We start from the raw sequence: 21,764 nt of genomic DNA, 5'->3' as shown, positions 1-21,764 counted from the left end.
ACACTGCCCATCACTAGACCATGACACCATCCTTAAGATATGCCCAATGCCAGATGTGCTGAGTTGTTGAACTGCACAGCTCCATTTACCAGAATAAAGGCCTCAGCCGGGTACTGCACATCCGCCCCCTATTCGAATCAATATGGGACAGATGTGCGGTACCTGGCTGCAGCCACTATGCGAGTGCAGTGCGATTTTACACACGCGTGAGCCGAGACGCGGTGCAAAGCGCAGCATGCTGCGATTGCACCGAGAGGATGATTCGTGTGGAGAAAAAACAGGACAGAGGAAACTGCCTCATTGATTAACACTGGTGTGAGTGCCATCCGATTATTTATTGGATCGCACTCGCACCAGGAAATCGCGAGTGGAAAAGAGCCCATAAAGCCATGTAAATTGGTGCATTTTTACACTTAATTTGGAATAGCATTTTCCCCCCTTCCCACAAAAAAAACAAACAAAAAACAACAACAAAAACAAACTACTAAGGGCTGTTTCACACATCCAGCATGTCTCCGGATTGCCGGATTCGGCGTACTGCAGTACAGTGTATACAATACAATGGCAGCACGACAACGTCCGATCGCATGTCATGTGACCAGAGCATGTGACCCGAAGGTTGTCGCGATGCTATTGTACTGTATCACACTGTACTGGAGTGCGCCGAATCTGTCAATCTGGCAAAAAGCTGGATGTGTGTTAGCCTAAGCAAAGTACAAAAAAAAAAAATGTAAGTACAGTGAGTTTACTGCACTTTTGGGAAATCATTAGCAGAAAAGAAAATCTCTAGAAGGAAAAATAATAAGCACATACAGCAAGAGATTTATTTTTATATTATACATACCCCCAACACCATGCGAATGAATAGAAAAGAATTACATAATTGCTGTTAGGTTTGCTACTTTTTTTTCCCCCTTAAGGCTATGTTCACATTTCCTCTCTTTTGTATCAGTCACAATCCGTCACTGATAAACAATGCAATCCGTTTGGCAGATTCTGTTTTTCCCATAGACTTGTAAGAGTGGCAGATTGTGACTGATGACCTTGCGTTGCATCTGCCGCGCGGTGCATCAGTCATTTAGTGACTGACCGTCGGGCGGGAGGGACGCAGCATGTAACGTTATTTTGTAGCGGCAAGAAAAACGCACCCCTCAGGATTCCATAGGAATCAGTCAGGAGGTATAATTAATGTCTATGGTGCAGGATTCCGTCAGGCAGCGGATTCCAGTGCAAGATTCCTTCCCGTTCTACTGAGCATGCTCAGCATGTCCACGCGTAGGTTTCAAATCGTCTAAAATCATTCTCTCCTTCTCTCGCTCTCTTGTATTTGGTTGCAGAAGTTTCTGCACCAAATCTGCATCTACCACCAGAAAAAAAACAAACAAGTGTTTAATGCTTTGTTTGTTTTTTTGGCTTGTGTTTTTCATGCATTTGGGTGGAAACCGCTGGTATGCTGCAATTTATTTTGTGCTGTAAATATGCAAAGGAGGAAAAAAAAAAGCCATATGTGCAGAAATCTTTAGAATTCTCATTGACTTCACTAGTATAACTTGTGATAAAACTGCGCTCAAAACCATGAAAAAATACACTGTGTGCACATAGTCTTAAGGGGGCTTTACAAGCTACGATATCGTTAAAGTTTTGTCGTCGGGGTCAAGTTGTTAGTGACGCACATCCGGCGTCATTAACGATATCGCAGCGTGTGACACTGACCAGCGACCTTAGGCGACCTCAAAAATGGTGAAAATCGTTCACCATGGAGAGGTCGTCCCAAACTCAAAAATCGTAATGGTTGTTTATCCAGGTGGTTCATCGCTCCTGCGGCAGCACACATCGCTATGTGTGACACCGCAGGAGCGAGGAACGTCTCCTTACCTGCCGCCGGCCCAAATGCGGAAGGAAGAGGTGGGCGGGATGTTTACATCATGCTCATCTCCGCCCCTCCGCTTTGATTGGCCGTCCGCTTAGTGACATCGCTGTGATGCCGAACGTCCCTCCCCCTTGAAGGAGGTATTGTTCTGCTGTCACAGCAACGCCGCCGACCAGGTAAGCATGTGTGACGCTGCCGTAGCGATAATGTTCGCTACGGCAGCGATCACAAACAATCGCATGCGAAACGGGGGCGGGTACTTACACGCTCGCTATCGCTACAAATTGCTAGCGATATCGCTACCGTGTAAAGCCCCCTTTAAAGTATATGCCCCTAATCAGGACTGCGTCTTGGATGCAGCGGGTCCTGACCTGTAGATCCGCGATTTTCCTCCGCAGGAGACCGCAGCTGACTGTCCACGACTAGGGTTCAGTGCGCTGTGGTCTCTCGCTTGTGTTCTCCCGCATGTGATTACGCAGCAAAGAATTGACATGCTGCGGTCTGGAAAGTCGCACTGCAGGTCAGTGTTTGCTGCAGAAAAAACAAGCATAGTGAGCACGGGATTTCTGGAAACCCCATCCACTGTGCTTGTATTGTACAACGCTGAGTTATGGACACAGCTTAAGCATGCTGCATCCAAAACGCCGCAGACACTGATTGTGGGCACGCACCCTTAGGCTATGTGCGCACAGTGCTTTCTTCGCTGCGTTTTTGGGCTTAAAAACTGCATGACTTTGCTTCCCCAGCAAAGTCTATGAGTTTTCATTTTTGCTGGCCGCACACTTTTTTTTTTTTAAGCTGCGTTTTTGAGCTTAAAAAAAATAAAAATGGACATGTCAATTCTTTCCTGCGTTTTTCTGCTCCCCCCCCCCCATACAATGCATTGGAAAAACGCAGAGATCAAAGATGCAGCAAGACGCAGCCAAAAAACGCATGCGTTTTTACCAGTGCGTTTTTGCCACGGGTGCGTTTTAAGCGCCAAAAGCGCACAAAAATGCAGTGCCATAAAACCGCAGCGTGCGCAGATAGCCTAAGGGTATGAGCACACGCGGCATCTTTTAACCACAAACATGCAGCGTTTTTCTCCCAAAAACGCACCGAGGTAAAAAGTATCAAAAAAAGCAATTCATTTTTACCGCGTTTTGCCCAATGCATTAAGTCAAATCTTTTGACTGGAAGGGCTCGATACCGCGAAAAGAATGGACATGCTGCATTTCCAAAAACGCAAAGAAACAACAAAGAGCCAGCACCAATGTGCACTAAGGCATCAAATATTCCAAACTGCATTATAAAAATTTTTTTGAGATTTTTGGCAAAAAATTGCAATTTCTTGAGCTGCTTCGCCACGTCACGGCAAATCTCATTTGAAGCAGTCCTACACTAAAATATTTTTATAAAATGTGCCATGCGGCCTCACATATAAATAGCAGAACTGCTCTCAGCAGCACTCACCTGGTCTATTGCAGTCCCGTACCCATGACTGAGTCATGGCTGTGGGCGGGACAGGTCCAAGCAAATGCTGCATGAAGTATATATAGCCTGTGGACAAAGCCTGATGACCCAATGTGAACAGTCACCAAACGCCAAAATCTATACAGATGGAATACATCCCAAATTGGGGTGCATAGCAAGGTGGAGGTCAACCACCGACCAATTCAACAAAGAAACAACAAAGAGCCAGCACCAATGTGCACTAAGGCATCAAATATTCCAAACTGCATTATAAAAATTTTTTTGAGATTATAAAAATATTTTAGTGTAGGACTGCTTCAAATGAGATTTGCCGTGACGTGGCGAAGCAGCTCAAGAAATTGCAATTTTTTGCCAAAAATCTCAAAAAAAAAAAAAAATTTTTATAATGCAGTTTGGAATATTTGATGCCTTAGTGCACATTGGTGCTGGCTCTTTGTTGTTTCTTTGTTGAATTGGTCGGTGGTTGACCTCCACCTTGCTATGCACCCCAATTTGGGATGTATTCCATCTGTATAGATTTTGGCGTTTGGTGACTGTTCACATTGGGTCATCAGGCTTTGTCCACAGGCTATATATATACTTCATGCAGCATTTGCTTGGACCTGTCCCGCCCACAGCCATGACTCAGTCATGGGTACGGGACTGCAATAGACCAGGTGAGTGCTGCTGAGAGCAGTTCTGCTATTTATATGTGAGGCCGCATGGCACATTTTATAAAAATATTTTAGTGTAGGACTGCTTCAAATGAGATTTGCCGTGACGTGGCGAAGCAGCTCAAGAAATTGCAATTTTTTGCCAAAAATCTCAAAAAAAAAAAAATTTTTATAATGCAGTTTGGAATATTTGATGCCTTAGTGCACATTGGTGCTGGCTCTTTGTTGTTTCTTTGTTGAATTGGTCGGTGGTTGACCTCCACCTTGCTATGCACCCCAATTTGGGATGTATTCCATCTGTATAGATTTTGGCGTTTGGTGACTGTTCACATTGGGTCATCAGGCTTTGTCCACAGGCTATATATATACTTCATGCAGCATTTGCTTGGACCTGTCCCGCCCACAGCCATGACTCAGTCATGGGTACGGGACTGCAATAGACCAGGTGAGTGCTGCTGAGAGCAGTTCTGCTATTTATATGTGAGGCCGCATGGCACATTTTATAAAAATATTTTAGTGTAGGACTGCTTCAAATGAGATTTGCCGTGACGTGGCGAAGCAGCTCAAGAAATTGCAATTTTTTGCCAAAAATCTCAAAAAAAAAAAAAAATTTTTATAATGCAGTTTGGAATATTTGATGCCTTAGTGCACATTGGTGCTGGCTCTTTGTTGTTTATTTCCAAAAACGCAGCAAAAAAAAATGCCCAGTGCGTACAGCAAAACAGAAATCTCAGACTCTGCTGGGAAAGGAAACACATGCATTTTGGTGCATCTTTGTGACCTTAAAAACACACCTGTGTGAACTGAGTCTAAGGCTATGTTCACACACAGCATCTTTTCTTAACCACAAAGATGCAGCGTTTTTGGCCCCAAAAAAAGCACCAGCGGTAAAAACGCATGCGCTTTTTCAGTATTTTTGCCCACCTATTGACTGGAAGGGCTGAAAACCGCTAAACAAACGCAACTTGTGGATAAATTCTGAACCCTCCCCTAAGGAATGCCATCTGACAGGCGCCATTACTGAATTCCCCCTCTCCTTACGTTCTCCCACCCGCCGCCAGCTGAACCCTGACTGACTGACTCCCCAGCTCTGCACACTCGTTTATATACCCTGAAGTCACGTGACGCCTCCTGGTGAGGGGCGGGCCAGGGCTGGTCATGTGACGCGGGTGGTGACGCGGCCGCCTCTGGTGTGTGTTGCAGAGGCTCGGGCAGTGTGAGCGGACGGGCTGTGCGGCGGCGGCGGCGGCGGCGGAGGGGACCACATACGGTGTTGTCGCCGGTTCGGCTCTGCTTATCCCTTATAAACCAGCCGGAATGGAGGAGGACGGGGCCGGTGAGTAGCGGCAGGCGCTGTCCCCATGGTGTTTACGTGCAGCAGTCTCCCCGCCGGCAGCCGAGGAGTTAAATGTCATCTCCGCGGTATTGCGGGCAGTGCGCGGTGTGTGCGGGGTCCTCACTGCCGCATTACAGGAGAAATAACAGCACAGTGCTGCATTTACCCGGATTTCAGCCATTTTTATGATTTTGCAGCAATTTAAATGATTTTATGCAGTTTGTGTGCCAGCAGGGCTACAAGGGGTTAATAGGCATTGATGTGTAATGAGTGGGGGGTCACCTCCAGCTGTCACTGGCAGTGAACAGGTTAATGCCGGCTTGTCTTTGCTTGCATTCCTGAAGGGCTGGACTCCAGCAAGGAGATGGTTAATCAGGGCTCTGCTATTTAATGTTGCAGTGTAAGTTCATCACTGTTGGGGGGGCTTTGGGTTATTTTTTTGGGGTCCAGTCTGGATTTTGGGGTATGTGTAAAGTTCTGGTATAATATTAGATGTGATCCATGGGTAGCGCCCTGTCAGAGGAGGGCGTTGGTGATGTAAGCGGCGATGGTTTGTGTATTGGCACGTGCCACGTGGGCAAGGGACGGCCACAGTTCACACGGGCAACCTGTATGTGCCAGTCATGGGTCTCCGAGCCCCCCGTCTAAATGCTCTGTTGGTGCACGGCAGCAAATTTTTTGCGCAGCTTGTCTCCTAGCAACCCCGACATGTGCCCCCCTGTATGTACAGCGCGGTAAATGCTCCAGATCTGCACCATCAGCAGCGATGCATAATGAGGCCGCCGGTCTACCGGGGACGCGTAAATCATCCCGGGAGCCAGGTGTGTGCCCAGGTAGGGTTACACAAGGTGAGCGGAGTCTGCGTATCCTGCATTGTTATTCTGTTATTCTACTAGGTGGGTGGCTGAAGCCCCCCAAACTCTGGCTGAGCGCAGCATTAATGTCTCCATTCCAGAGACAGCACCCTGTCTGGCGGTAGAGTCCCTTGAAATGGATACTTGAGTCGAGGAAACTGTGTGTTATTTTTTTCCCCACCCTTGGCAATGTGTAATGAATGCCTGAGTTAAGATTTTGTCCTCCTCTTTTCTCCGGGTGGAGGAGGCGCAGGATGACCGCCTGTGTATGTATGTATGTATATATATATATATATATATATATATATATATATATATATATATATATATATATATATATATATATATATATAATTATATGGATGTATGTATGCATGTATATATGTGTGTGTGTGTATATATATATATATATATATATATATATATATATATATATACACACACAGTCATCCTGCACACAGCATGCATATGTGGGTGTATATATATGTGTATGTATATATATAATGCATGCAGTCATTTCCGTTCTCGTTTGCCGTACTCTTTCAGGATTGCGGCTCGTCATTTTTCCCCGAGGTTTTGTCTGGCTCTGAACCCTGCGGATTGCACAATGCTTCATACAGTCCCACGTCAAGAAGGTTTTCGTCTTGTATTCGGGGGGACAGCTGCGATGACAGTTGTCTTTCCCCTATAACTCAGATGCTGCCTGTATATTGATGGCCGGGTACATGGGATGTGGCATCAGTAGCTGACTGCTTATATTCTGTGTAGACTTGCTTTATCTGTGATTTGAGCCGGTCAGCATGTATTTACATAGTGCTCTGGCTGTAGAAGTGCCAGTCTCCCAATAGGAATATCTTTTTATTTTTGTAGACAGCTGATGTGCCAGTCATGAGAAATCTAGCCTAGATATGCATATGTGATGCCCCTGGACTATTCAGGTCGTCACAGGGTACTGCACGTTCTTTCTCTTTAGTGCAGTATTCAAATCCCTCATGGTTCTGGGTCCCCATCTTTAGGTGTTGCCTCAAACAGCAAATCAAATCCACTACGGTGAATTTAAACTTTGTGCCAGGAGGCAGGTCACAAACCATCAGACAGCACTGCAGGGGACGGTACCCGGACGAGCTCCCATTGAACGGCAGCGGCACCCATAGACTTGGTTTATCCGGTTGAAAGCGTCTGCTTACTGACTGAGTACCTGAGTGATCTCCCTGTCACGGCACCCAGTATCATCATCAAGAGTCCCGGGGCATACCCCTACCTGTGGAGGGTAACGACACCTTGCTGCACCATTTCATCCCCCCGGGTACTCCCAACGGCACGGCGGTACTCCCAGTTATCGCACACCACGAGTGGCGTCACAAACTATAACTTCCCTGTAAATATCCCCCTTTACTTTAGAGTGTGGCCCCTACGCCCCCGGGTCCGGAGACCCTCAAGCCACAAACTGACACCATCTTGGATCCGAGCGGTTTGATCCGCTGCTGGGGCCGCACACATATTAATCTGGAAGTGCATTGGGGCGTGTCAGTGCTCTTTGAAGAATAGATTCAGGTGCAAAGACACCCCCCCAGTGCACTTACAGAATAATCTGCATATCTAGGCTAGATTTCTCATGACTGGCACATCAGCTCTCTGCAAAAAAAATAAATGGAGGTTTTTATTGGGAGTCAAGCGCTTATACAGTCATACCACTACTTCTATATGTTACAGCATACTGGTGGGTTCCATTTAAAGGGGAACTCCAGCTCCTATCCTCTTATGAGTAAATGGAAGTGTTCTAAACGCTACTTTCAATTCATGCTTTTACATAATCTTGTATGTGTATAATATATATAAGGTACGGTGTTATAAACTATTAACCTGGTGCACATCGTCCGGCCAACAAAGTAACACAGCAGAGCACTGATAAAGTCTCCCGGCGCATGCGCAATTAAAGCCAGTGCATCTATTGTTAGTTTTATAGCACATGCACTTGTGATGTTGGACTCCTTTTGACAGGACAATTAGATGTCAGATTACAATCCAGTTAGCTGGACTATTGACTGTACACTGGAACCTTGGTTAGCGAGAACAATCCGTTCTAGGAGTGTGCTTGTTAACCAAGTTACTCGTCTAGCAAAGCAAGATTTCCCATAGGTGATCATTGTAATGCAGACAATTCGCTCCACAACTTGTTAAATGTCCCATCCTGGTGCCCTATTGTGGCATTACATACATACATACACATATATATATATATATATATATATATATGTATAATATTATGCTCACCTTACCTTCTGTTCCATCGCCAGCCTCCTTGTTTTTGCTGGTACAGGATATGTATCTGGTAACCATCGCGACAGATGCCGGAACTTCCACTGCCAGAGCGCTGACGTCAAAGGCAGGAGCCGCTTGCTCTGATTGGTCAGCACGCTGCCTTTGAGTAGCGGCTGACAGTGGAAGTTCCTCCCTCGTCACGATGGTTACCCAATACACATCCTGTAGCGGCAAACTACAAGAACCGTGACGCCAGCGATGGAACGGAAGGTAAGATGAACGTTTGTGTGTGTGTGGACTGTAAGAGTGGGTTCGAGCTTGGTTGATGTACGGAACCGGAAGTGTGTGCGGTGAGTATTTTGCTCGTACGGCAAAGCTTGCTCGTAAAGTGAGTTATAAATTTACATCAAGCTTTGTTCGTTAAGCGGAATACTCGCTAACTGACTTACAATGGAACCTCGATTAACGAGTAATTGCCCGCCTAATGAATGGTCGGGATAGTTAGCATTGTGCATACGCCAGATTCTAAATGTTGTCTCCTTTGTGCTTTTTTGTAAAGTTTATATAAAGCTGTGAGAGGTAGAAGTGATGTTGTGAAGTGCATTGTTCTAAACCCCTGTGACTGATTTAAGGTAAAGGTTGAAATACTGAATTCAACGATGTGTCACACATCAGGCTGTGTGCTGTTGTTTACTTAAACTAAAGGCATTCTCACCTGGTGATTATCATTGCTGTGACTGTCACACAGACACTCATCACCATCCTTTGAGAAGCAGTTCACTGTTTATAGACATTGTACATTGAGAGCCTGGTGTGGGCGGGGGCAGCTGTTTGAGCTCTGTAGTATTGTTAAATCTAAAAACTGATTGTGTCAGAACAGCGGCATCCAGTAATCTAAGTGATACATTGTTGGATTCAGAGTCTCTTTCCCTACATCATGCTGCTCTCAAATGAAGCAGCATAAACTTGCTGACAGATTCCTTTTAATTCATGGAATCTCCAGGAAAGATCTCTGGAAGAGTCAAAGTTTCAGAGGTCTCTGACTGAGCATCATTGCTCCTTCACCCCCTGGGGATGGGTGGGATTCACAACTTCATACATCCCAGCAGATGTCGGCATTTTTTTTGGAATTCCCCTCTTATTTCTGGTTCTTCCATGCTCAGTTCCAGAACTCTACAGGGTCTTTTTGTAGTGTGAGAACAATGTATTCCAGACAACATTCCTTCTCGCTGTCACAGTTTACGAGTGGTTTTGTTGAGTAATGTCAGAACAGTTTGTGTAGACGACTCATTATTGGTGACTAAGTTCATTTTTTTTTTTTTGTTCCTCCAAGTAGTTAGATTAAAAATAAAAAAAACCCACTTATTAACCCGTATTATGTATCTTTGACATACATGGAATTACCTATTAATATAGTTACCTGTAGGTTCTCCTTATGGCAATCCAGCTGGTGTAGGACACCTTACAGGCAATGCTTCCTGGAGGGAAACAAATTCGATTGAACCCTCCTCAAGGAGGTAAATTGGCTCTTGTGCCACCTATAGGTAACTACCTTCAAAGTCGACCCCATTAAAGAGCCTTGAAAAATGACGAAGTATCCCAAACCAGAGACTACCATCTGGAGCCAATGTCTTGGAGTGTTTTCTGAGTAGGTCACTGATTCTACTTGTGCACCTTACGGAGATCCAACCGGTGCCCATGTAGGGATGAACAGGAACTTGGTGAGTATTTATGGTTTTGCTGATATTATTAGCACTTAATGAGAAAATGCATAATTGGTGGAGGAAGGTTGAACTAGATGGACATAGGATATTTTTCAACCTATATAACTATGTACTATTAGTTATGTTTCATGGCTCTCTGGAGTTTTGGTTTCACACATCTACATTTCCTGCTCCAAGGATGGACCGCGATGCATAGACTTGACACATGTCTCCTGACTAGTGATGGAGGGCCACTAAAATGCTTGTTACTCGATTCAGGCTGGTGAGACGCTCGGACAAGCTTGCCATTAGTAACGAGCATTACCGAAAGTCAATGATTGACCATCCATCCATCCACATACAGCCAGCTATAAACGTAGCATTTCCGGCGAGAGGGAAGGAGTGTTTTTTTTTGTTTTTTTTTTATTGTTGTTTTGGGTCACACTAGGTCCGAGAACATTGTTTTATTCCCCGGTGGAGCCATTCAGAGACTGTGAATGGCTCTCCCTGGAGTGCCTGCACACATCATGCCTTGAAGTGAGCCTGCCCGTTGTGGTCGTTGTTACATGATCGAAATATTAGCGCACCAACGATAATCGATCGAGCTCTGCGAGTACCCGAGCACCCTGATGACTGATCGAGTGATGAGTAGTACCAAGTACGTTTTCTCTTCACTAGCCCTGACCCCAATTTGATAGCCTTATTTATGCTTTTGAAGCTCTTGGATTCTAGTCTGAAAGCAGTTTGTCAAATGTAAATCACGGTAAATACTCAGATAAGGGAAGATGGATGTATGATACCTGCCTAAAGGTGGCATCAGAAAGTTTCATAGTGTTTAAGGTTGAAGGTAGACTTGGGTACATAGAGTTCAACCCATGACCTACCCTAACATGTTGGTTTTCTATTATTTTTGGGCTCTCTTGGTGAGCAAGTAGACCTAGCATGATTGGTCCACAGTTTTTATTTTTTAGAAAGTAAAACCATAGAAAGTTCTGCTTTATTTAACGTCTTCGTAAAGGAATTTGTCGCAATGTGCGCTTGGTCTTGTGATATTTTGATTTATTGAAGAACGGCAGAGTCTTTTCTGCCATGTGATTTGCTAATAAGTATGAAATAGTTTCTCCTCTGCTGGATAATTCTTTGTGTTAGCCATTTTCTACTGTGGCGGGGGTTGTGGTCATTCCTCAGGAAACATTTAGGAACTAGTTGTTTTCCTCTATTGTTGCCTGTGGTAAGTTCCTTAGACTGCGCACAATATAGTTTACGCCAGTTTTCCTGAAGAATTCAGTAATTCTTTTTCATGTTAACTGCACTATGTTTGTAGCAAAGACAACCATCATAATCGGCCTTCAAAAGTCCCAAGAAGCTCATTACTTGAGATTCTGGATGTCTAGTACACAGTGTACTCAGTACAGGGTTGTCCCTAAACCCATTTCTATGTACAGTATTTGGAAATACTGAGCTAACAGAGAGGGTTCCTCTGAGGATCATCATGTCTTGGTCAGAGGGGACGTCAAAGGTCGTCTATTGCAGTGTTTCTCAACTTCGGTCCTCCATACCCACCAACAGAACATGTTTTTAGGTTTTCCTCAATCAGGTTTTCAGGCTTTCATGAATGTTGCAAAGGTGATGGAATTATTCCTAGTCTAATATTGAGGAAAACCTGAAAACATGATCTGTTGATGGGTCTTGAGGAGTTGAGAAACACTGGTCTATTGCTTGGAGGACCCAACCTGTCTTACACGGTAGTATGCAGATAATCCAACACTGATATATTTTTTATCCTCTGTGATGGCTCGTTAATAAATTGTAGGTTTAATTGGATATCTATTTTTGACAATCCCATTTTGTTGAAAGCATAAGATAAATTCTAGAAGATAAGCTTCCTTCTGGGAATTTCAGCGATCAGCTGTAGCCTGTGCAAAAAGTCATAAGCAAGTCAAAGTTTTTGGCTTCAGTGCCATCACCGGTATTGGCATCAAGATCAGATATCAAATGCACGGACTGGCTGCGGCTCTCCTGACCCGAGTGTGACAGCTACATATATTTGTACAAGGCTGCCATGCTCATGTCTGGAGAGCCGCAGCTAATCCATGCGTTGTGGTCCGATCTCGGACCGTTTTACACGAACGTCTGAATGTGCCCTAAATGAGACATCCGTGTATTCTGTACATTGGGTCTTCCCGAGGGAGAGACGCTTTATAGCCAAAAAAAATTCTGATCTGAATAAATTGTCTAAATTCAATAGTTGGCTATTTATTAGGGTTATCCAATGTAGAAATCTTGCTTTCATATTTATCATAGGGGATTTCTCGGTTAATGAAGGGTGTATCCTCATTTCTTAGCCAAAGGGCTTTTCTGGAGGATCCATCCTGTCGTTTTTGGTTTTTTTTTTTTTTTTACAACTGTGTAATTCCCAGTTTCCCCTCTGGGAATGCTGTGGAGAAATTGAACAGTTACTGCCAGGTTTGCTCTCAGATTATAGAGGGACACTTTATGATTAGCCGAATGTCACGGGGCCCTTTGATCAAATATGATCTGTCTAAAGCCATGAACCCCTCTAATTTGGAGAAACTAGGGTATGTGCACACATTTTAGAATTTAGTGCAGAAATTTCTGCATTTCTTGGTAGGAAAAACGCAGCAGATAAAAGTACATTTTTGCCATGTTTTTGTTTTTAATGCACTTTTGCATCTAGTTTTTGTTGCACATTTTTCCCATTCATTAGAATGGGTGAAATCTGCAGCAAAAATGCTGCAAGAATCGACATGCTGTAGATTTTAAGCTGCACCAAATCTACAAGGATAAAATGCTCAACATGTGAGTGAGACTGTAGGATTCGAAATCACTTTGCTGGCAGCAGATTCCCTTCTGGTTTTGTGACATATCTACACACAAAAACCCACCAAAAAGGCAATAAAATCGCAACGTGTGCACATAGCCTTGTGGTTGAGTTTTCCTTTGTCATCTGTGTTGATTAGTTCAGGACAAATTGAACTGGCCAAGGGTTGATTATCTGGTTAGTGTAGTTAATCCTAATAACAGACGTTTCTCTGGTTGAGATGTCTTCACGATTCTTCTTGTTTACTTGTCTCTGTGTTTATTGGAGAAGACAATGTTTAGCCGCTACAGACCAGGTTCCTCAATGATGTAAATCTACTCCATAACAAAAAAAAAATTGTGCTCTCGAAAAATTTTCCACATTCCCTGCCATTTCTCCTCGAGGCTTGTTGGAAATCTGTAGCCTCCCAGTCCCCCTCGTCTGTCTGAAAAAACGCAGATGACTTCTGTCTGGAGGAAAGGGATGTTTAAACTATTTGACCCTGTAAATTCAGATACAGTTTAGTTATGGTACAACTCTTAATAATAAATTAGACAATAAAGTAACTAGCCGGTTTGGCCACCTGCGGAGTCCTTTGTGAGGACCCGTCTGTACGCGGCTGTACATATGTTTTATTTTAATAGAACGGGAAGGCTCCAGGGACCTGTAGCATTTGTTTTAAGAAGGAAGTGGGCTGACCTGTTTGGTTGCCATGAAGTGAGACCATTATTATTTGTGTTTTGAGGAACATCTGCGTTCAATTTATTACATTGGATTTTCTAAATTCTTTCTTGCCACAAGTTGATAGTAGACGAACCTATGAAATGTATCTTTTTTTTTTTTTTTTTTTTTTTTTAATTCGCTCATTGTTACTCATAGTTTCATTTTTTTGGAACCAGTAATGACTGGTGTGCTTCCTTTCCGTTTGCTCCAAGAAATTGGTATATTCTCAATGCTTTTCTTTAGCACTGGGTCGAAGATTCCGGTAAATACCTCAATTTCTCTGACTTCTGTACACCTTTTTTATTAAAATATATATATAATAAAAAATAGATATCATAAAAAATAGATATAATAAAGTATATATATTTTATTATATTTATTATATATTTAAAAAAAAATAATATATATACAGTACAGACCAAAAGTTTGTACACACCTTCTCATTCAAAGAGTTTTCTTTATTTTCAGGACTCTGAAAATTGTATATTCACATTGAAGGCATCAAAACTATGAATTAACACATGTGGAATGAAATACTCAACAAAAAAGTGTGTAACAACTGAAAATATGTCTTATATTCTAGGTTCTTCAAAGTAGCCACCTTTTGCTTTGATTACTGCTTTGCACACTCTTGGCATTCTCTTGATGAGCTTCAAGAGGTAGTCACCGGAAATTGTCTTCCAACAGTCTTGAAGGAGTTCCCAGAGATGCTTAGCACTTGTTGGCCCTTTTGCCTTCACTCTGCGGTCCAGCTCACCCCAAACCATCTCGATTGTGTTCAAGTCTGGCACAGATTTGTACTGGTCTAATGTCCATTCCTTGTGTTCTTTAGCCCAAACAAGTCTCTTCTGCTTGTTGCCTGTCCTTAGAAGTGGTTTCCTCGCAGATATTTTACCATGAAGGCCTGCTGCACAAAGTCTCATCTTAACGGTTGTTGTAGAGATGTGTATGCTGCTAGAACTCTGTATGGCATTGACCTGGTCTCTAATCTGAGCTGCTGTTAACCTGCGATTTCTGAGGCTGGTGACTCTGATAAACTTATCCTCCGCAGCAGAGGTGACTCTTAGTCTTCCTTTCCTGGGGCGGTCCTCATGTGAGCCTGTTTCTTTGTAGCATTTGATGGTTTTTGCCACTGCAATGGGGGACACTTTCAAAGTTTTCCCAATTTTTCCGACTGACTGACCTTCATTTCTTAAAGTAATGATGGCCACTCGTTTTTCTTTACTCAGCTGCTTTTTTCTTGCCATAATACAAATTCTAACAGTCTATTCAGTAGGACTATCAGCTGTGTATCCACCAGACTTCTGCACAACACAACTGATGATCCCAACCCCATTTATAAGGCAAGAAATCCCACTTATTAAATCTGACAGGGCACACCTGTGAAGTGAAAACAATTTCCGGTGACTACCTCTTGAAGCTCATCAAGAGAATGCCAAGAGTGTGCAAAGCAGTAATCAAAGCAAAAGGTGGCTACTTTGAAGAACCTAGAATATAAGACATATTTTCAGTTGTTTCACACTTTAAGTATTTCATTCCACATGTAAAAAAAATTGTTTAAAAGAACAGAGAGTCCTCAGTGGTTGATACCTTTTAATGGCTAACTGAAAAGATGGTAATAATTGCAAGCTTTCGAGACTACTCAGGTCTCTTCATCAGGCATGGTATAACACAAAATCTGAAGAGTCACGTATTTATACACAACAGGACTTAGAATAGTGCAGTAAAAAAAAAAAAAAAAAGAACAAGTTATATGAAACAGAACTATCTCTATGGCAGGGGGACAAGCTGTTCTAGCCATAAATACTGATGCAGTTCAGTGTGAAAGTTTTATTGTCCTTTGATAAGGGTCTGGTCCAGGGCTGTGACATGCTCGGATGGTCAGAGGAGCACATCTTTTAACTGATGTAAAAAGACATGAATCCATGAGACACATTCATTCCTTCTCTGAATGTGTCAAAGGTCATCATAAGTTTGTACTCCCATAGTCTCCTGTCTCTCTGGGACTTGAAGTTTCCTTTCAATACCAGCAATTTCATGTCCATGATGCTGTGGTCTGGGTTACAAAAATGTTTGGCCACAGGTAGATCCATCCTTTTTTCCACATGTATTAATTCATAGTTTTGATGCCTTCAATGTGAATCTACAATTTCCTGAGTCATGACAACAAAGAAAACTCTTTGAATGAGAACGTGTGTCCAAACCTTTGGTCTGCAGTGCATGTGTGTATATGTATGTGTTTATGTATATATGTGAGTGTATGTATGTATGTATGTATGTATGTATGTATGTATGTATGTGTGTATGTATATGTGTATATATATATATGTGTGTGTGTATATATATGTATATATATATATAAATTATACACATACACACACACACACACACCCTTGTGGTGCATGGCGTATAAAATTTTAGAGACGTGTCTGATGGGCGCAGCCATATTGTTAGTCTCCCTGATGGCGCCTAATCCAAACCATCCAGGCATTACCTGTTATGTTAAGTCCGCTCCAAATTTTGCCTTACTCTAAAGGGGACTTCACAGCCAATACTTGGTGCCCAATCCACGGTATGTATGATTTCTGTCAGATATGATTGACTGAAACCCTGTGCTGTTTCAGAGAAAAATATGCCTTAAAAGCCGCCAGGGACCAAACAGCATGGGAGACTCGTTGGACAGGTGGGTCCCTGGTGGCTTCTACCCGCCTGCTCCCCTTTCAGTGATGAGACTCTTCTTGGGCACATGTATGGGGAAAGAGCTGTCACTCAAGATCAGTGGGTGGGGAAAAGCCTGTCCGACTAGTCTCCCGTGCATCTCGGTCCCTGGCGGCTTTTCCTATTAAAATCCGGAGCATTTCAGAGTCAAACATGCATGGTTGAAATAATGCAGCTAGTGCCTGATGCATGCTGCTTGTGGATCAATTGTCAGTTTGCCTTTATGCTGCATTTTGTGCTCTGTAGAAGTGTCTGTACTGATTGTCAGGCACAAAAGTACATTTTGCTTGCACTGTGTAGGCACTTGCAGTAGATCATGTGCAAATTTTGGAACAGGCTTAGAGCTCACTCACATTAGCATTTAAATCGGACAAGTCCAACTTGAAAAAAATCTTGAATTGCATTCTGGCCAGTGTCGGTGAATGAGGCAGAGTTCCATATTTTTCCTCAGCAATATTCGGTGTGTGTGGGGAAAAAAAAAATCTCACAGCATGGTGCGATTGACAGCATATCTTGGATCACGTGCTCCCATACAAGTCTGAGTGCATGTGAAACATTGGATGTCATGTGAGTGCAGTCCAATCGGGCTGGGGCTCGGCAGCAGGCGACGCTCGGGCTGGTGCTCGGCAGCAGGCGACGCTCGGGCTGGGGCTCGGCAGCAGGCGACGCTCGGGCTGGGGCTCGGCAGCAGGCGACGCTCGGGCTGGGGCTCGGCAGCAGGCGACGCTCGGGCTGGGGCTCGGCAGCAGGCGACGCTCGGGCTGGGGCTCGGCAGCAGGCGACGCTCGGGCTGGGGCTCGGCAGCAGGCGACGCTCGGGCTGGGGCTCGGCAGCAGGCGACGCTCGGGCTGGGGCTCGGCAGCAGGCGACGCTCGGCCTCGGGCTCGGCAGCAGGCGACGCTCGGCCTCGGGCTCGGCATCAGGCGACGCTCGGGCTGGGGCTGAGGCTCGGCATCAGGCGACGCTCGGGCTGGGGCTCGGCAGCAGGCGACGCTCGGGCTGGGGCTCGGCAGCAGGCGACGCTCGGGCTGGGGCTCGGCAGCAGGCGGGGCTCGGCCTCGGGCTCTGCAGCAGGCGACGCTCGAGCTTGGCAGGAGACGACGTGCTGAGTGTCATTAGCATATTGCATCCAATACCCTCAAATCTGATGCTATACGCAAGTGTGAGTGATCCCTTAACACGATGGAGCACGGAAAATCAATCAAGGATGGAAAAATCTAAATTAGCACAAAAAACAGCGATATCTGTACCTGTGACACCACCAAGACTTTCTGTAAGTCATTTGTGCTTGTAAGGACCAAAAGACCATATTTTGGGGCATGTTTCACTTCTAATCTGTTATTTTTGATGAGTAACGAATACATGATCTCCCAAAAGTACATTTGCACTCAGATATGTTGTTGCTACAGAATGATCTGAAATGGCAATTTGTAAAACATATTAATATCAACCCTACCAGGGTCTCGAGTGTGTAGCTTACGAGGTACCATGTAGTAGCTATACATATCATATACTGTGCTCGTTCTACTGTCTGCACATGGGACCCAGGGCGATCTCGCTCTACCCCTGCTTTGCATACTCTTCCTGTGTTCCCTCTGTGTATTCTGATGGTAGGAAAATGTTCTGGAAATGTACAAGGAGTACAAGACTGCATCCCCTGAAGATCTGAAGCGTCATATGAAATCTCCGTGATCTAATATTATATAATGGCGCCTGCTGAGAGCAGATCCGTGATCATGTGGCTGATGATCTCCGCACTGATCCTAATTCTACATTCTGTTCCTGTTTAGTGCATACTGCACCTAATAATCACCGGCGCACACAGTGGTTATTAAAGGACAACTGGGATGGGGAGTGATATACAATGGATGCACTGGCGGGCTCAGAGGAGGCAAAAACACTATATGGGCCCTCAGAAGTACTATAGCTCCTCATTAGGCCCAATTCCACCTGCTTAGAGCTGTAAGTCGGCCCCCTCACTTCTTGGGCCCGCACCAATTTTATATCTGCCCTTGAATGGATGACGGGAAATGTTATGTATTTCTTGGGGAAGATGAAAAATGAAAGGAACAATTTCAGAAATTATTTCTGTTTCTGTGCTTTGCTCATTAATGGTCTTTAAAGGGAATCTGTCAGCAGGTTTGTAATGCACAATCTGTAGTGGTTAACACACAGATTTCATATATGTCTCATCATATTGTGTGCAGTTGGTGATCTGCAATGTTTGTTTTAGCTTTAGGAGATTCATTCCCAGACTAGGTCAGGTATTCTGGCATGCCTCTTCTGTTATTGGTTGCTCATTGTCTATAGACATTTTATACATAGAGCCTGGTGTGGGTGGTTGCCGTTTTCTCAGCTCTGCTGCATGTTAAATCTAAAAACTGTGTCAGAACCGCAGCACCCAGTAAACTAAGTGATACATCGTTGGATTCAGGGTCTCTTTGCCTACCTCATGCTGCTCTCAGATGAGGTAGAAAAATACCCGCTGACAGATTCCCTTTAAGACTAAACAGATGGCAGAGTACAAACTGTCTTTTCCGGACCAGTTGCTGGCCTCCTGATTCACACTCGACAGCCTCCTTTATGCCTATGATTCTGAGAGTGTAGGTCGGTCCGGGAAATCACAGTCCATACTGGGCTATTCGGAGGTCTGAATTCATAGTTAACATTGGGTGCTATATCTGCAAAAATGGTGGAAATATTGAAATTACGGTACAATAGCTGGTACCTGAATCAATCAGTCAGGTAATGGGTACCGTATGGCGTCCTGTATCTTTTTTTTTTTTTTTTAAATGGTCTGTTTAATGTTTTTGCATTTTGGTGTTGCATTTTATAAGATATAATGGACTATAAGAAAGGTGTTCTTTATGGCGTCAGGGCCTTAGGACCCTAACTTTAAATATATACAAGTCTAATATAAGAAAATCAATTTAAAGCTGAACTTTTGGCAAGAAAACCTCAACTCTTCTGCCGGATGCCCCTCCAAGAGCGCTCTTTTGGAGATATCTTAGATGACCTCTTCCCCTCCCCCCCTTTTACACAATCCCCATCTTCTCTTGTCGTTCTTTGTATGTTAATATCACCCTCGCCCAACACAAATTTCAGTAAGAGCTCTTAATTCTTATTATTCAAGTTCAGTACTTTTTCTTGAGATGCACAGAACGTAGACCATGCCCAAAACAGTAGACAGAGTAGGGATACAATTGTCATCTCGGGATATCTCAAGAGGTGGGGAAAAGTAGGAAAAATACACGTCTTGGGCGATTCATTTCATTGCTGAACACCGTAAACCATGGCTGTGTCCTCCTGTGAAGAAAGAGTAAGAGTCGAAAGAGTAAAGGGTGCTTTACACGCTGCGACATCGCTAACGATATATCGTCGTAGTCACGTCATTAGTGACGCACATCCGGCGCTGTTAGCGACATTGCAGCGTGACACCAATGAGCGACGATCAACGAGCGCAAAAACGTGAAAAATCGTTGCTCGTTGACACGTCGCTCATTTCCTTAATATCGTTGCTGCTGCAGGTACGATATTGTTCGTCGTTTCTGCGGCACCACGCATTGATGTGTGTGACACCGCAGGAACGACGAACATCTCCTTACCTGCCTCCACCGGCAATGAGGAAGGAAGGAGGTGGCGGGATGTTACGTCCCGCTCATCTCCGCCCCTCCTCTATTGGCTGGCCGCTTAGTGACGCCGCAGTGATGTCGGTATGACGCCAAACGCACCTCCCCCTTGAAGGAGGGATTGTTTGGTGGTCACAGCAACGTCGCTGAAAAGGTATGAAAAGGTGTGACGCTGCCATAGCAATAATGTTCGCTACGGCAGCGATCACCAAATGTCGCACGAACGACGGGGACGGGTGCTATCGCCAAGACATCGCTAGCTATCGCTAGTGATGTTGCAGCATGTAAAGCACCCTTAAGAGTCGAACGAGTAAGAGTCGAATGAGTAAAGGGTACTTTACACGCTGCGATATTGGCACCAATATTGCTAGCAGGCGTACCCGCCCCCGTCTGTTGTGCGTCACGGGCAAATCGCTGCCTGTGGCGCACAACATCGCTAACACCCGTCACACAGACTTACCTTCCCTGCGACGTTGCTCTGGCCGGCGATCCGCCTCCTTTCTAAGGGGGGCGGTTCATGCGGCGTCACAGCGACGTCACACGGCAGCCGACCAACAGCAGAGGAGGGGCGGAGATGAGCGGCCGGAACATGACGCCCACCTCTTTCCTTCAGCATTGCCGGTGGACGCAGGTAAGGAGATGTTCGTCGTTCCTGCGGTGTCACACATAGCGATGTGTGCTGCCACAGGAACAACGTACAACATCGTACCTGCAGCAGCAACGATATTAAGAAAATGAACGACGTGTCAACGAGTGATTTTTCATGTTTTTGCGCTCGTTGATCGTCGCTTCTTGGTGTCACACGCTGCGATGTTGCTAACAGCGCCGGATGTGCGTCACTAACGACGTGACCCCGACGATATACCGTTAGCGATGTCGCAGCGTGTAAAGCACCCTTAAGAGTCGAACGAGTAAGAATTCTTCACTGGGGGTGACACAACCATGGTTTCCGGTGTCCCCCAATGAAGGTTACGAGAAAGGGATTTTAGGATGAGTACAAAAATCCTCTTTTACACACGGCAACTCATGTAATGAACGAGTGACAGTTTTTGTTATCTTGCAATTGAAAACCAGATCTGGACTTGGCATTCACCATCTTTATCGTTCATTGAAGACCTCTTAGTAGCCCCTCCAAAAAAACCCTGCCCGCAGGGAATGTCGCCCATATTATACAGATGGGGGCCGTTAGGACCTAAAATTTCCAAATCTAAACAACGTAGTTCTGTTTTGCCACTTTACCGTCCTTTTCCCGTTATTCGCCTTGTCTCGTTGTATTTTCTTTCATCCTAACTCCTCTATTATCTGTTTTATGTAGTCCTATTTACATGAATCCTTTTTTTTTACCCATATATTATATTCGTCTTTTAAGCAGGAGGTTAGCTTTGTTTTTTGGGTCAAATAGGTGATGTTAATCACTTAATTAATGAAGCCTCTAAACTGTTGCCAGATTGATGACTGGTTTGTGCGCTTCTGACCTACATTTTTTTTATCTAGTCAGAAATTGCCCGGAGGCTCTTTGTACGCTGGAGGAGAGCGCTGCCCTTGTTAGAAATCGGAAAACAATGGAGTCCCTGTCTACTCCTAATGCAGAAAGTGTGAAGCCACGAAATCTGTTTATGTTTCTAGCCAACGGCGGGGAATTTTTCGGGGGACCACGTGCAACAAAAATCTTCGAAAACTGTCAGCTTAACGAAACGGGACAAGGACACCCCACCTAAGTGT

At 44.5% G+C, this 21,764-nt stretch overlaps 1 protein-coding gene across 1 annotated transcript in view; it reads left to right on the top strand.

Annotated features, from left to right (window-relative positions):
• The first annotated feature begins 5,190 nt into the window (after positions 1-5,190).
• The window catches only part of LOC142245354 (cytohesin-3), a 163,554-nt gene continuing 146,980 nt past the window's right edge, over positions 5,191-21,764 (top strand). Inside the window, exon 1 of the mRNA XM_075317999.1 lies at positions 5,191-5,332. Coding sequence (XP_075174114.1) covers positions 5,314-5,332 — 19 coding nt within the window. The 5' untranslated portion in view covers positions 5,191-5,313. The remainder of the gene's footprint in view (positions 5,333-21,764) is intronic.

This window comes from Anomaloglossus baeobatrachus, chromosome 7 (genome assembly GCF_048569485.1).
Source record: "Anomaloglossus baeobatrachus isolate aAnoBae1 chromosome 7, aAnoBae1.hap1, whole genome shotgun sequence".
NCBI lineage: Eukaryota > Metazoa > Chordata > Amphibia > Anura > Aromobatidae > Anomaloglossus > Anomaloglossus baeobatrachus.
This window is presented reverse-complemented; position numbering and strand designations above follow the sequence as displayed.